The sequence below is a fragment of the Phaenicophaeus curvirostris genome, chromosome 3, assembly GCF_032191515.1.
Source record: "Phaenicophaeus curvirostris isolate KB17595 chromosome 3, BPBGC_Pcur_1.0, whole genome shotgun sequence".
In the NCBI taxonomy this organism is placed as follows: domain Eukaryota; kingdom Metazoa; phylum Chordata; class Aves; order Cuculiformes; family Cuculidae; genus Phaenicophaeus; species Phaenicophaeus curvirostris.
Window position 1 is genome coordinate 83,382,052 of NC_091394.1, and position 13,141 is coordinate 83,395,192.

Genomic DNA, 13,141 nt, shown 5'->3' on the forward strand with positions numbered 1-13,141 from the left:
ACATCCTTCCCTGCATTACAAGGAGATAAAATAGAAGTAAGTATTCTCACTCTATGTGTGTTTATTTTTTTCAATGGAGGGGGACATAGCACTGGAATGTAACTGATTACCAGTTATCGAGCTAGCATTTCCCTGACTACCCTACCACAAATCGAAATAATATGACCTATTAGGAGAGCTTGTACGTGAACGGTAACACAGTGTCATCTTATCACACACGAAAGCCATTTTTCATGCATAACAAAACCTACTGAAAGCCTCCTTGGGGGTCACCAGATAAAGAGATTTGAATAAACTACCTTCCATGCAAAGAGGCTAGCAGAAGCACTTGAAGTGACAGTATAAACTGAAGCTGTTCCAGCTTACAGCCAGGCAAATTTGGAAGGCGCCTACATATTGCAGAACTGTTGGATTCACAGAATCATGTAGGTTGAATTCCTTCACTCTGCTCAGTCTTAGCTTGCATCAGATTTTTCATTTACATGTTCTATTTCTACATACAGGCACTAAACTCCTCCACTGGATACTTAATTGTCCTTAACCTCTTGCTTTCTCTGACCTGCCCCAGAAAGCTGAATAATAAAGGAGGAAGAGAAGGAGAAAGAGGGAAAGAAATATATATGTGCTATAGAAATTAATATCCACAAAATCTAGTCCCCTGCTTTTCCCTGACACAATTCTATTTTCTTAAATAGATGTTCTCCCCAACATAAAGAAGGAAAAACTAAACAAAAGCAATGCTAAAAAATGCTGACCGTAGTGGCATCAGAAATACAGGTACAGCTTGCACTGGAAATGTAAGAGCACCTACAGATCAACAGTTCTTTCAACAAGCACAGAAGAAAATTCACCCTTATATTTCTCATTTTAAAGGGAATCTAACATACAAACCATCTGTTTGGAGTGGGGAAACCTGATTCAGTTCTTTCTTTCATTGTCACTTCCTTGTGAGACCTTGGGATTATCACTCCCTCCTGCAGCACCCCAATTATGGCAATACAGTTGATATAATTATGCTGTATAGAGGAAGATGGCTCTTGGAATGAGTTCTCCTTTACTGCACTAGAGATGGTTGCACTGACATTCTTCAAAAATTGCTTTTCAATGCCATGTCTTTGTTTGGCATTAAACCGAAATATATTTCCCAGAAACTCAAAACTTTTACTTCTTAAATTCATTTATTAAGGGGGAAAATTATCAAAATCTAGCAGACTGGTAAAGAATGCACTACAAGGACTGAAGTCTGTGTGTTAATACAACTAAGCCGTCTCCTCACACACCACACATTTCCAAAAATAGCCAGAAAGACGAGAAGAGACAACACGATAATTGACAGTGTTTCAAGTTGTACTTTCTAAAGCATGTTGGCAAGTACTTCAACAAAGCTGTGTAATTTCACTATATGTTTCCAACAGATATGTCTGTATTACCTTAATTAGACAAACCAAAAACAATGATTTCATGGAATACATAAACTTGGGCAAGGAGAGGTACTTTCCTTTTTTTTCTTTTTTTTAATGTCTTTAGCCTGCCTTTTATCTAAATGCTACCCTATTCTATTCTCCCACTCCTTTTCCAAGTTCAATCCTAAACCTTACCTCTCCAAAGCAGTTTCAATGTAATGCTTACAGAAAATAAAAAAAATTTACCAAGGAAGACAAAGTCTGCTAGATTCTGTTATCATACATTTCATAATGAAAAGTCCACCAGTAGAAACTAGCTGCCTATATCCACATGAGATTCAACTGCAAGGCTTACATGCACAGCATAAAGCTGTCTCTGACCTCTGGCTTCTTCTGCAACTACTGATTAGAAACTAGACCAACCATCTGCACTGGAACATCAAACGTTAACAAACCACCTTTTTTTTATTACCTCAGTTACATCTTTGGCTAATCAGGAGGTGAAAGGCTCCAGATCCCTTACCAATCTCCTGAGCCATCCAGTCTGCCTTTGCCAATTACTCTTAATCTTCTAATCCTAAAATATTTTCTAATGCTCTTGTTTATTCATTTGCTTTGTGCAATATAGCATCCAGAACATTTTAACCATCCCACATTTATGAAGTTTTTCATGTCGTGCAGGCCAGAACAGATTCCTGGCTTTTATGCAAGTTTGTGTAACACCACCCAGTTGTCTAACCTCCACTACAGAGAACTCACTCCCTCTCACTCTATATGTAAAACTAGGATAACCTTCAGACTGTTTTCTTATAACTATTTGCCATACTGTGATCAATTTCTTGGTAGACAAAACTATGTTGCGCAAGTGAGGCAAAGACTATGAGCAAACTCCTGGCTTTTTTTTTTTTTTGTACTTATCAGAACAAGAAAGCAAACTATTTGGTCACATTCATTCAACATGAGTGTATTCTTTTCAAGATTTATTCTGTTGCCATTAAAGACAGCACAGTTTTTGACATCAGAATTTAAAAGGTGTTTTTAAAACAAAGACTATGACAGAAAAATAACAGAACTTAAATTAAGGTCAGGAGACCAGATGTGCAAAACCAAGAAAAGTAAGGAACACAGAACCAAGACTTTCATTTGCTGGCTAATGCTACTAGATTAATATCTAGCACCTAAAAGAAGCACTATCCTTTCTATTCTCTCTATGTACAGATAAAATTACCAGACAGTTCCTTGGCTACTGTAAACTCACACAGACCCCCAGACTTTGAGGCAAACTTGCACTAATTTACACCAGAAGAAAACTTAGCTGCTTTCCTTTTTCCCCAGCAACTTTATTTTTATGAACTCTCGTCACTTCTGTGGGCTAGCTTAGCAGTTTATATGCTTGAATATTATCTGTGACTCTTACTAGTTTCACCAGCTTTCTTCACTAACCTGTCTTCAAACACTACCAGATAACCCTGGAATAAAGATGAGAAACCTTAACACATAAACAACTTTGTTCTGAAGGCTGTGAATACACATCATGTCAGTAATTCCACAGAAAATGCCCATCCGAATGCAATAATTTGAGGGTAGACTACTTCTCACTGAAAGAAAGCTAAAATAGCTAAATTTTGTCACAGAGCAAGTGAATATTTCCAGGCATTGAGTATTTAGCAGCTGACATGCTTTAAATCACTGCATACCATTCTGAAGAGTTAACTTGCTAATGTCTCCAGCAAAAGGATACGAAGAACTTCTACCGCATGTAAGAATAGAAATTGTTACTTATAAGCTACAGCCAATACAGAATTTAGATGCCTACAATGCTATAGGTGCTTTTTCACATAATATTTATATATGTATGTATGCACATACATATAAGAAGCACATGTATATATACACACACACAAGCATATGAACATTTATATATATTTTTGTATTGAGCTAAAGTCAGTAAGATTGACAATATGAAATTTGGATCAAATTGTTTCATCATGTGAGAAAAAGAAAATTCATTCACGTATATGTTTTCTTATACTCACATCAACAAATTACGTATCCATGCAGCCCTATCAGAATCCCACTGGATGACACAGGTAAACATTAAGAAGTTTGATTTGTCACTGATACAAAAGTGAATGCTCTATTTGTTTATGCCTTCAGTCTAGCTACTTGTGAAAGTGACTGTAAGAGTCACTTTGACAAAACCACCAAAAACACAGAGGAAACCCTTTAAAATCAGAAGGGATGCTGATTACATCTGTATCCCCACGGACCCCCTACAGATTTTTTAGTCTTACCTTTGCAGCTTCATATTCAGTCAAACTGCTAATATAAGAGTAAAGGATACGAAGCAGAAGCTACTAATAATAAAACCACTGGTTCTCATTCAGCTGAATCCTAGTTAGACCAGACTTTAATTAAAAAGTTATATTACTAGTCACACACTTCTAACATGAGAACAGAAAAGCTGCCAGATTTGATATATTGAAATCCAGAACACTAAAAAATACACATACATAACTTTGTGTAGGCATATGGAGCTCACCACTGATTTACAAGAGACAAAAGAAAGAGCTTTATACACTCTGCATGTGTGGGCACTTCTGCCAGTTTCTAGGATGCTGAGCAGTCTGGTAGTTGGACATCCAGAAGGGCTCTCAATTGCTGTGAAAATCCTGGAAAAGTTGTTACTCATAGTCATATATGACAAAAGATTAGGCTAAGAGATTTAATATTGAATGTCTAGAACCATGAAAGAAAAAATCTGCTACAATCTCTCATTAGTCTGTGGGACAGCTAGATAACGTAATACGTTGTTTTTTTCCTGGGCTCATTGAAATACAATAAAAAAATCTGGATTACTTTCATCAGTTTATGGCTTTTCAGAAATTTATGTTCTTATCTTACATGGCAGTCTAGTATCTAAAGCCATGAAACAATCAAAATGAGAGGGATAGATAAAGAAAACTTTAAAATCACTTCCCAGTACTTTCAGACAGGAGTCTGAACCTCTTTAATGGCTTAACATAAGAGGAGGTAGATCTGTGACAACAAGCTCCAAAACCAGTGCCATGCTCAGCAGGAAGCTCCTCAAAGCTAGCACGCACAATGTGAAGCTGCCTGGAATGAACTGTAAGAACTGCTGAGCACTGCAGTATGTCTTTATTCATGGCTACACGAATGCCCTTCTCTCTTGGGACATGCCATCTGAAACCCTCACCTGAATGCTGACATTTCTGTCCTTTCTTTGAGGGACACTGTTTTCTTTTAAAACATATCAGGAAATGGGATCATGCTCTCTTTTATACAATAGCCTAATGGCTTCAACACTTGTTCAGGAAACAGGAAAAGTAGGTTCCTTTCCTTGCTCTGTCAGAGGGGATCCAAGTCCACTTCTCCCTCAATGGGCAATGTCGAACCCCATGATTATAAGTTAGTATGTGGAAGACAGCACTCTCCAATCTTTCTGTTGAAGCTGTCCCACTCGTTACTTAAAAAAAAAAAATCGAGGACATTATAAAAAAAGACTCCTGCCTACCTGCCAGCCTCTTGCCTGCCTCCAGACCTTTCCATGCTCTACATTAAAGGATCATCAAACACAGGAGACTTAATCGTAGAGTAACAAAGCAGTGGTTTTCAGCATCATAGCTGTTAATTTAGTCACCTGAATTTTACTTCAAGAGAAGTCTTTAGATACAATATCTAAAGTCAGATAGGCACACTCAGAAAGGCATACATAGGCTAAAATATCCAGCAAGACAAAACAGCTTCTAGATGCTGATCAATTAACTAAATACAAAGAAAAGGTAATGAGAGGAATGAGCAAAAGTTATCCATTAAACTCACTTCAAATATTATTCTCACAAAAGCAATAAAGCCGATTAACGCATTCTCTGGGAATTCAGAGATGTGCTAGCAAATGTTTTCTGAAATCTATACTAGCAAGACAGCTAATCTCCCAGAAACAGCTCAGTGATTTTACCCACTCCTATAGAATTTATTATAACTCAATGAACCAAAAACCTCTGAGGAAGAAAACAGGAACAAAGATTACAGGAGATTTTCAAAACAAAATCACATTTTCAAAGACGACAAAATTATCTTGCTGGATTAAATATTCAAATCAAGAAAAAAAGAGGCCAGAAAGCTTGGATTATTTACACAGTTCCCAGCCAAATCCTCTTTAGGTACTACAAAACACAGTCCCAACATTTGCATACCTGGATATGAAGCCAAATGTATATCCCCACTGTTTTGCAGACTGCAACACAACAACAACAAAAAAAAAAAACAAACAAACAAAAAAAAAACCCAAACAAACCTAAAAGCTAGGTTTAGGGTTAGGGGAGATATTGCTTGCAGGGAGGGAGATGGGTAGGTGGGCTAGTGGCTGAGTTTTCTAAGACAGACTTCACTTCTGTGGTATAAGCCCCAAAATGCATTTGATCTCTTTCTTCCAAGCCCTTGGGAAAGTGACCACATCCCTTCCTGAATGGAGATAGGATAGGAGAAACTGGGTTTTGTTCTGCACTCAGACATTTCTCCATTGCTTTTTGTTTGCTTTTGTTATGTATGCAAACTAGGGGATTCAGTAGCATCCCTCACTACTACCAAGCTTCATATATCGTGGTCTTCAACTGACCACTGTGAGCCAGATCAAAGTCAGCCTCCCTCATCCTCTGACTTCTACACACAGCTCTCTGGCCTGAGGCCATAAATCCATCCACAACTTCCACCCCAGCTACAACAGAATAGTTTGTTAAGTGCAAGGGGATCAATAAATCAGACCTTAAGCTCAGTCCACTACTCTTTCAAGTTAATTACAAAAGGATTATTTTCCTTTAGCAGGGTATCTACACAAACTAATATTGTTTAAATGAATCAATTATTCTGGTTCAGGTCACTCTCCATGTTATGCAGAGTCTGACTGAACCAATTCTAACCAGAGCTTCAATCGATACAATCTCTCCTTGCAGCAGCAGAAGCCAGCCACTCAGATGCCTGAGAAAAAAACCCTCCAAAACGGACATAGTAGCAATATAAACATGTGTGGGTGCAAAGGGGATTTTCAAACGTTCTTTTACTGTGTTTATGAATCTCACAAAGCTGCTCTGTATCAGGAGTGGGGGAGGAGAAAGCATAAAAATATTAATCAGTTACTTATCTTCTGACATGTTCTGGATCAACATCTGGTGCATGTGCAAGTGATGAAGTATGGCATTTGGCACAAAAGCTTATTTAATCTTCTCTTCCCAAATTGGGCAGGGAAAATTAGCACTCTTAAAAATTAAGTTTCCAGATCCAATTTTTTTTCTTTAAAATAAATTGCCAACATTGTATAGGCTGTCTGTTCTATTTTGGAAAATGTTTTTCGTTTGAGAAAAGACTGATCTCAAGCAGATTATCTATAGCTGTTTCCTACCGCTTTTTGTCTCTCCTGCAGTATCTTACTGCCAGGGTTTAGTAGACAAGTATAGTCTAGGTTCAGCTGTTTTATTTCTACTTCTATCAGTTCAAACTGAGATAGCTCACACATCTGTTTTATTTCTGAAAGCACTGCATAGGAAAAGTGTCCAGCTCATTCTAATCAAGCATTAACTTTCCTATAAATAACTAAGAACCTAACGAAACAATTGTTTGGAGGAAATGAAAGTGTGTTTAGAAACTCAAATTCCTCTATACTGTATGCCTAAGCTGTTCCAGTTTGAATGTCTTCCTGACAGCATGGATCAGTTTCTCTAAGATGCTGTCCCCAGAGTCAGCAAACTGAGACTATAGCAGGAAATCCAGGTATTAACATCATACTATGTGCTAATTATAAACCATAATTTCACATTCTGACATTATTCACTTCTAACATCTTTTTACTAAATCACGTATTTGCTTTCTAATCACAGTTTGACAGGAGTGAGTGTCTGACACAAGACATTTGAAGTGATCTTTTAATAAGACAGCAATTCAAAGATTGCAGCTTTTATGCATAATAACGACCTTAGTTTGATTTGCTGCTCCACAAAGAAGTTGTGAAGTTTCTGAAAAAAGAGGAAAAGTTGAAATCACTTAAAAAACCTTCAAGTTCCTGACATGTGTTCCGGTTTCAGCTTCTTACTTGAAGTTAGATGTTAGCCATCTTAAGCTGTTTTGCAAAATTTCTTTCCTATAACTACAGTCTCTGCAAGCATTTTTAAATATTTTCCATGTTCTACCTTTTTATTTTAATATACCCGGGAGTGATTACTAGCAGGTCAGACTTCACATCCTATTCAAACAAATACGTGAAATTCAATGGACATGTGAACTCATTTGGCATGCAAACCTTGTTACTTGTATTATTTTCTTAAAATCTGAATTTTTATATAATACAATATTGAGGTGTCCTACTGCACCTCTCAGTTCACTCATGAGAGGATTTTTTTCCTAACTAATTAAATATTAGCTGATAATAACAGAGACTCCATGAAAAATGTGTGGGTCTACTTTTTCATGGAAAAAATACGATTTCCCCAACCCCCCGGGCCCCAAGGAGTATGTGCAGTTTTTTCCCCCATTCCAACTAGATAAGAAAATGACTGAGGCAATAGTCCTTTCCTTGCAGGCTCTCTAACATAAAGGACAGTGTGGATTACTATTACTTTTTGAAATGTTTTAAATACCCATTGTGCATCCTGTTTTCCTGGCACTAGATGACTTTACAATTGCCAAAACTTGCCATTAATTTTATCTTAATAAAGAATCAATAAGCCAAATCTTGACTCCCAGCAGCTGACAATTTAGGATTACATTTTTAATTTCCAGCTGCTGTCTTTTGTCTATCTGGCTGTTATTTTTCATTCTTATTTGCTCTTTTCTTTCCATGACAGCAAATCCTTCAGATATGATTACCAATTCAGCAATTTGCCTGTTTGCTGAATAAGATCTTTTGCTATTGATTACCACAATGACTAAATCATACAGAAATATCACTGGTCAAAAAGCCAAGCACTCATCTACTGTACAAGATGCTCAGTATGCCTACAGGCAGTCTGACTAAAATAGACCAAAACAGTTCATAAGGCTTAAGCAGGTTATACCGAATACTTTAATCACATATGTAGGAGAAGCTTTACAAATAGATGACTTTGCAGTTAGCAGAAGTGAGGAGGCTGGAAAAATACAAACCTGTACATCGTAAGTCCCATTTAATAAGACAGGCCTCTGGGAATTGATGTCCTGCAGCACTCCTGAAAGCACAGTGCGGTTGACTTTCTGGAAGTCTTTGGAGTGGCTGAATTGCACCATGTTGTGGAGAGCTAAAATTTTAGTGTCGAGCTCAGCATCCTGCCTGGTACGGTTGTGCAGTCCTAGGTGGTACTTGCGGAAGTGTTTGATGAGATCTGTGGGGTCATTCCCATAGTAACCATATCCACAGATGTTGCATTTGAAGTCCTGAAGCTCTGGAGACAGAGGCGCCGTATCTGGGTTATCATTTACCAACAAATCTGTTTTAGATTTGTTCAGCCTTAAACCCCCATCTGAAGGCACTTGTGGGTTTTTTGAGGCCATGGGGACCGGGCTAGAGCCTTGGCCATCAGTTTGACCACTTTGCACTTGCACTGTTTCATCTGAAGCTTTTGGCGACATCTGATGCTCCTCATTTGTCTCCGCTGCATCTCCTGACGGGGTACAGACCACATCTTGGGTGTCATCTGCATCTGATTTTTGAGGAGACTTCAAGGGCTCACAGATTCCCCCAGCAGCTGGAGATGAGAAAGCCAGCATATTTCTGTCTGTCACCTCATCATGAGGGAAGGATGGAACATTTCCTCCCTTATTGTGGCTTTCATAATTGAAGCCAGCCTTTTCACTCAGCACTGAGCTTTTCAAGTCCTTTTTAATGCTGGAAGATGGCTCTTGGACATGCGTGCAAAGTTCCTCCTTGTTATTTAACTCTGCCGCATCACCCTGGTCAGTGTTTTCTTGCATCTGCTCTGTGGAAAATTCTTTTTTCCTTCCAGACTCTTCACTTTCAGTACCTGTAGACTCAAGGGTCTGTACCTCACCTTCACTAGCAACGTTTCTTAGAGGGGGATTCTTTTTCCGGACCATATCTACCACAGGAAAAAAAAAAAAAAGAAAAAAAAGGAAAAAAAAAAAAAACCCTATAGAATTATTCAAGATAAGTAACAGATTATAACCCTGGCACTTTTTAAAGCATTCTGAACTATATGAATATATCAACTTCTCAGAAATATTTGGTCAAGCAGATTTTTAGTCTATGCAGAAAACTGGAACTTTATATTTAAAAAAATGGTCACACTGAGACTGAACTTAAATAAAAGACAACTTCAAAGTAAAAAAACACTGCCAACAGAGTGAGTGAATTACAGGTTTCATTATCTTTTCAGAAGATAATAGTCTGGCAGATAAAAACTTTAAATGAATGCTTCCTTTAAAATCATTTTAAAAATCTAAGGGGAAAAATAAACTTCCACTGTTCATACACTGTACAACTCCATATAATGTAGTTTTGCAAAAATACACCTAAAAGACATAATCAGGAGCACTTAAACAAGTTATTAGGAAGGAAACAGATACAGGTGAGTAAGTAAATTTGAGGTTTCAGAGAAAACATTTTTCTAAAGCAGGTATCAGTTTCTCTATAGCAAAAGCTCCCCCCGCTTCTGCCCATAAACTCCAAACAGGATTAGATGGATATTCTAGAGTCTGGTCCTACAGTCCACTATTCATGTAATTAGTTCTATTTGCCAAACGAAGAGAAACTAACTTTATTAAGAGACCTGTTGTCAATAAAATTTTACAGGCCTAGATCCAGACATTTGACGTTGCTCTGTGCCTGAGTAGGAATCTACCCCGAAAACACCTGGAATCCACATGGATCTAAGCAGCCGAACCTTCCTCTACTCAGTCTCCTTGCAAATGTAGCCACTGTTACTAAATATGCAAGTACAATTTCAGGATCCATTTAAGAAAGCTCAGAAAGGGCAGCAATAAGGATCAGAGAGAAAAGAGGAGTCTGCCACCAGTGAGTTAGCTGCCAGCAGAACAGGGGAGATTATGGAAGAACAAATAATCCAACTATGCAGATAGGAAGCTAAATTCCTCATCCACTACATATCTTCACCTTCCCCAGCCTTCGCAGAGAATATATGTATGTGAAACTTCCCTGCACTCTCCATTGTAGTTCTGGATTTGATATTCAACACCAGCTGGTTTGATCCATTTGTGTTCACATGCTAGCTAGGGGCAGAAGACAGATGTGCTACAACTTTTTCTGTGCTCTTATCTTTGCCATTGCTGTATATAATGATGGATGTTCCTCTTTGCCAAATTGTGTGTGGTCCGGTGGCAGCAGCCTGCAGTACCACACATGAGATGCGAGCTGCAGACTCAAGCCAGAGCCTCCATTCCCAGGCCAGCCACAGCCGAGTGCCTACAGAGGTCCTGGAGACATATATTGCTCTGCAAAGGCAGGACCACCTGTCTATGCTGGGACCAGCCCGATGTGCTCCAAGAGGTGCCGCATCCAAACCTTTAAAAGCCAGAAATGACCTTCTCTCAAAACAGTACTTTAAGAAGTATGGCTGGGGATGGAGGTTAAAAATAAAAGAACAGGCGTCTGTACATCCTCTTATTTACATCTGCTCCACATGAAAGGGCACTGTATGATATGTTGATAAAAACAGACAACTTCTTAGGGGAAGTGTTCAACTTGTGTCTTGGGCTGGCTCTGTTGTCTTTGTGGTTGGGCTGATCCACAGGCAGCATGGGCTACAGCAAAACGGCTTTCACAGAGAATGCCAGCTCATGTTACAGAAATTTTGACACTCCGTGTGGTCTTAATAAGTTTCTTAAATGCCTACTGTGATTCTGAACTGTAGAAGAGGCACATGCTTGGGAACTAAGTGTCTTCTTTTTAATGTCAACCACACCTACTGGGATATGCATGCACTAAATTTTACTTTTTTTTTTTCCCCCAATAACTTCTGAACCACAAAGTCGCTCAGAACTCAGAGAAAAGAAAGATTTCCCATTGTGGTAAGAGAACTATTACAATACAGACTCAGCCTACTAAAACAACATGTGCACATATATAATTCAAGGTATAAAGATAGTCCTTCGCCTTTTAGCATTACTGCTTCTCTGTGGGACTTCACGAATGTTCTTGGTTAACACACACTAAAAATACTGGTAGGTGTTCAGCTAAGTCTGTATTTTCCTCCTGGTTACATATTCCAAACCATTTTTAAAATAACTTCTGTTTAAATGCAATTTATGGCACTTAGAGGACAGAGAAAGGAGTCCTGACTATGCAGTGAAGAGAAATCAGAAAGCGAGAAAGTAAACATCATGACTGTTACCTCAGTCAGAATTAAACAAGGCTAAATGCAATGTTTTAAAATGTTTTTGTTACAGATATTTTTGGCAGATAAGGAAGTTTAGAGATTTTGCTATCTTTGTGGCAACAGACAGAAGAAAGTCAAGAGAAAAGGACAGAAAAAAATCCCTATAAAGCAAAGAAAAGAAAAATCTGGACTGTATACAGGCTAATGCGACAGTACTTCAGATCTAGATACTTCTGTTCAAATTTTCCTGACATATCTGTGAGTCTGTACGTAAAGGGGAGAGGAATATCTGCCTAATGGAGCTTTCCCATGCAGTTTTCTACACTTGGAGAAAGAAAGGAAAGAAGATAACATTTATTTCAATGTAAAAACTGTCTTAAGTTGAATTTAAAAGCATTTTCCCCTCTTCTTTCTTTTAGCTTTTGAAAAATTATCTGTCATTTATTTACTTGATATCCATTCAAGGGGATGGTAAGAAAAGACATGGTATTTTTTTGTCACTGAAATTCCATCACTATCATTTTTCAGAGACATATTATGTAAATAAAACTACATTTGCAATACTCCTAAATTGACGAAACCATCCCCTAGCAAGTCATAAGTTAGATATAGAAAGAATATAGCCTCTCTGAAAATATTATCTCTAAGACAAATAACAGATTGCACAATGTTTTATTGTGTGCCAAGAACATTTTCAGTTAACAATTTCACTTGAAAAAATGGATCACATACTTGTAAAATCATACCCAGCATTGACTTCATAAGGCATGTGGCTTTAGAGTGCTTTTTACAATTATTAATTCTATTAGTCAACTAGCAGGCGGGCTAATGCAATTGTCTTAGAAGATGCACGGAAGACACAGAAGACATTTTGAGAGCTGATCTGAATATCTGCAAAACAAAAAAAAACATTTCCTTCCTAAATTATGCATTCAAAACATGTTCTTTTTACTTATAAACATTATTATGCCTATTGTACATTCATAAGCATCTATTACTGGGCACGACACAAATAGTGGCTGCTTTTCTGTATTTCTATGAAGCATAAGAAATTCCGTAGCTGCCTTCTCCTCAGACACACACACACGCTTTTGTAAACACACGCACACAAACACATATACACGCACAGAAAGAGAGATAATTTTTATCTCAGAGGTGATGTTCACCAAAAAACAAGTTTCAAACAAATTTAAAGTAAGTGTTGAAAATGAGCTGGGAAAATGCTATAAAAAATAAGCGTGCCTTGCGAATTCACATATATTGGCAAGCATTGTGCATAATAATGGGCCTGTCCGAATGGGACAGCTAAAGGTATACAAGTAACTGGTTCATATTCAGGCTCTGCCATCAGCAACTGAAAGTTACCATCTGCTGGCTCTCTCCTCTCCCACTTGAAAC

At 37.9% G+C, this 13,141-nt stretch overlaps 1 protein-coding gene across 10 annotated transcripts in view; it reads right to left on the minus strand.

Moving 5' to 3' along the window:
- The window catches only part of TRPS1 (transcriptional repressor GATA binding 1), a 218,859-nt gene that overhangs the window by 167,507 nt on the left and 38,211 nt on the right, over positions 1 to 13,141 (minus strand). For 8 of the 10 annotated variants that reach the window (XM_069854565.1, XM_069854555.1, XM_069854558.1 and 5 more), the window contains exons 2-3: positions 12,476 to 12,634; positions 8,559 to 9,487 (exon numbers count right to left, since the gene is read on the minus strand). In XM_069854565.1, coding sequence (XP_069710666.1) covers positions 8,559 to 9,487; positions 12,476 to 12,512 — 966 coding nt within the window. In that variant the 5' untranslated portion in view covers positions 12,513 to 12,634. The remainder of the gene's footprint in view (positions 1 to 8,558; positions 9,488 to 12,475; positions 12,635 to 13,141) is intronic. The other 2 variants (XM_069854563.1, XM_069854564.1) reach the window with 2 other exon arrangements.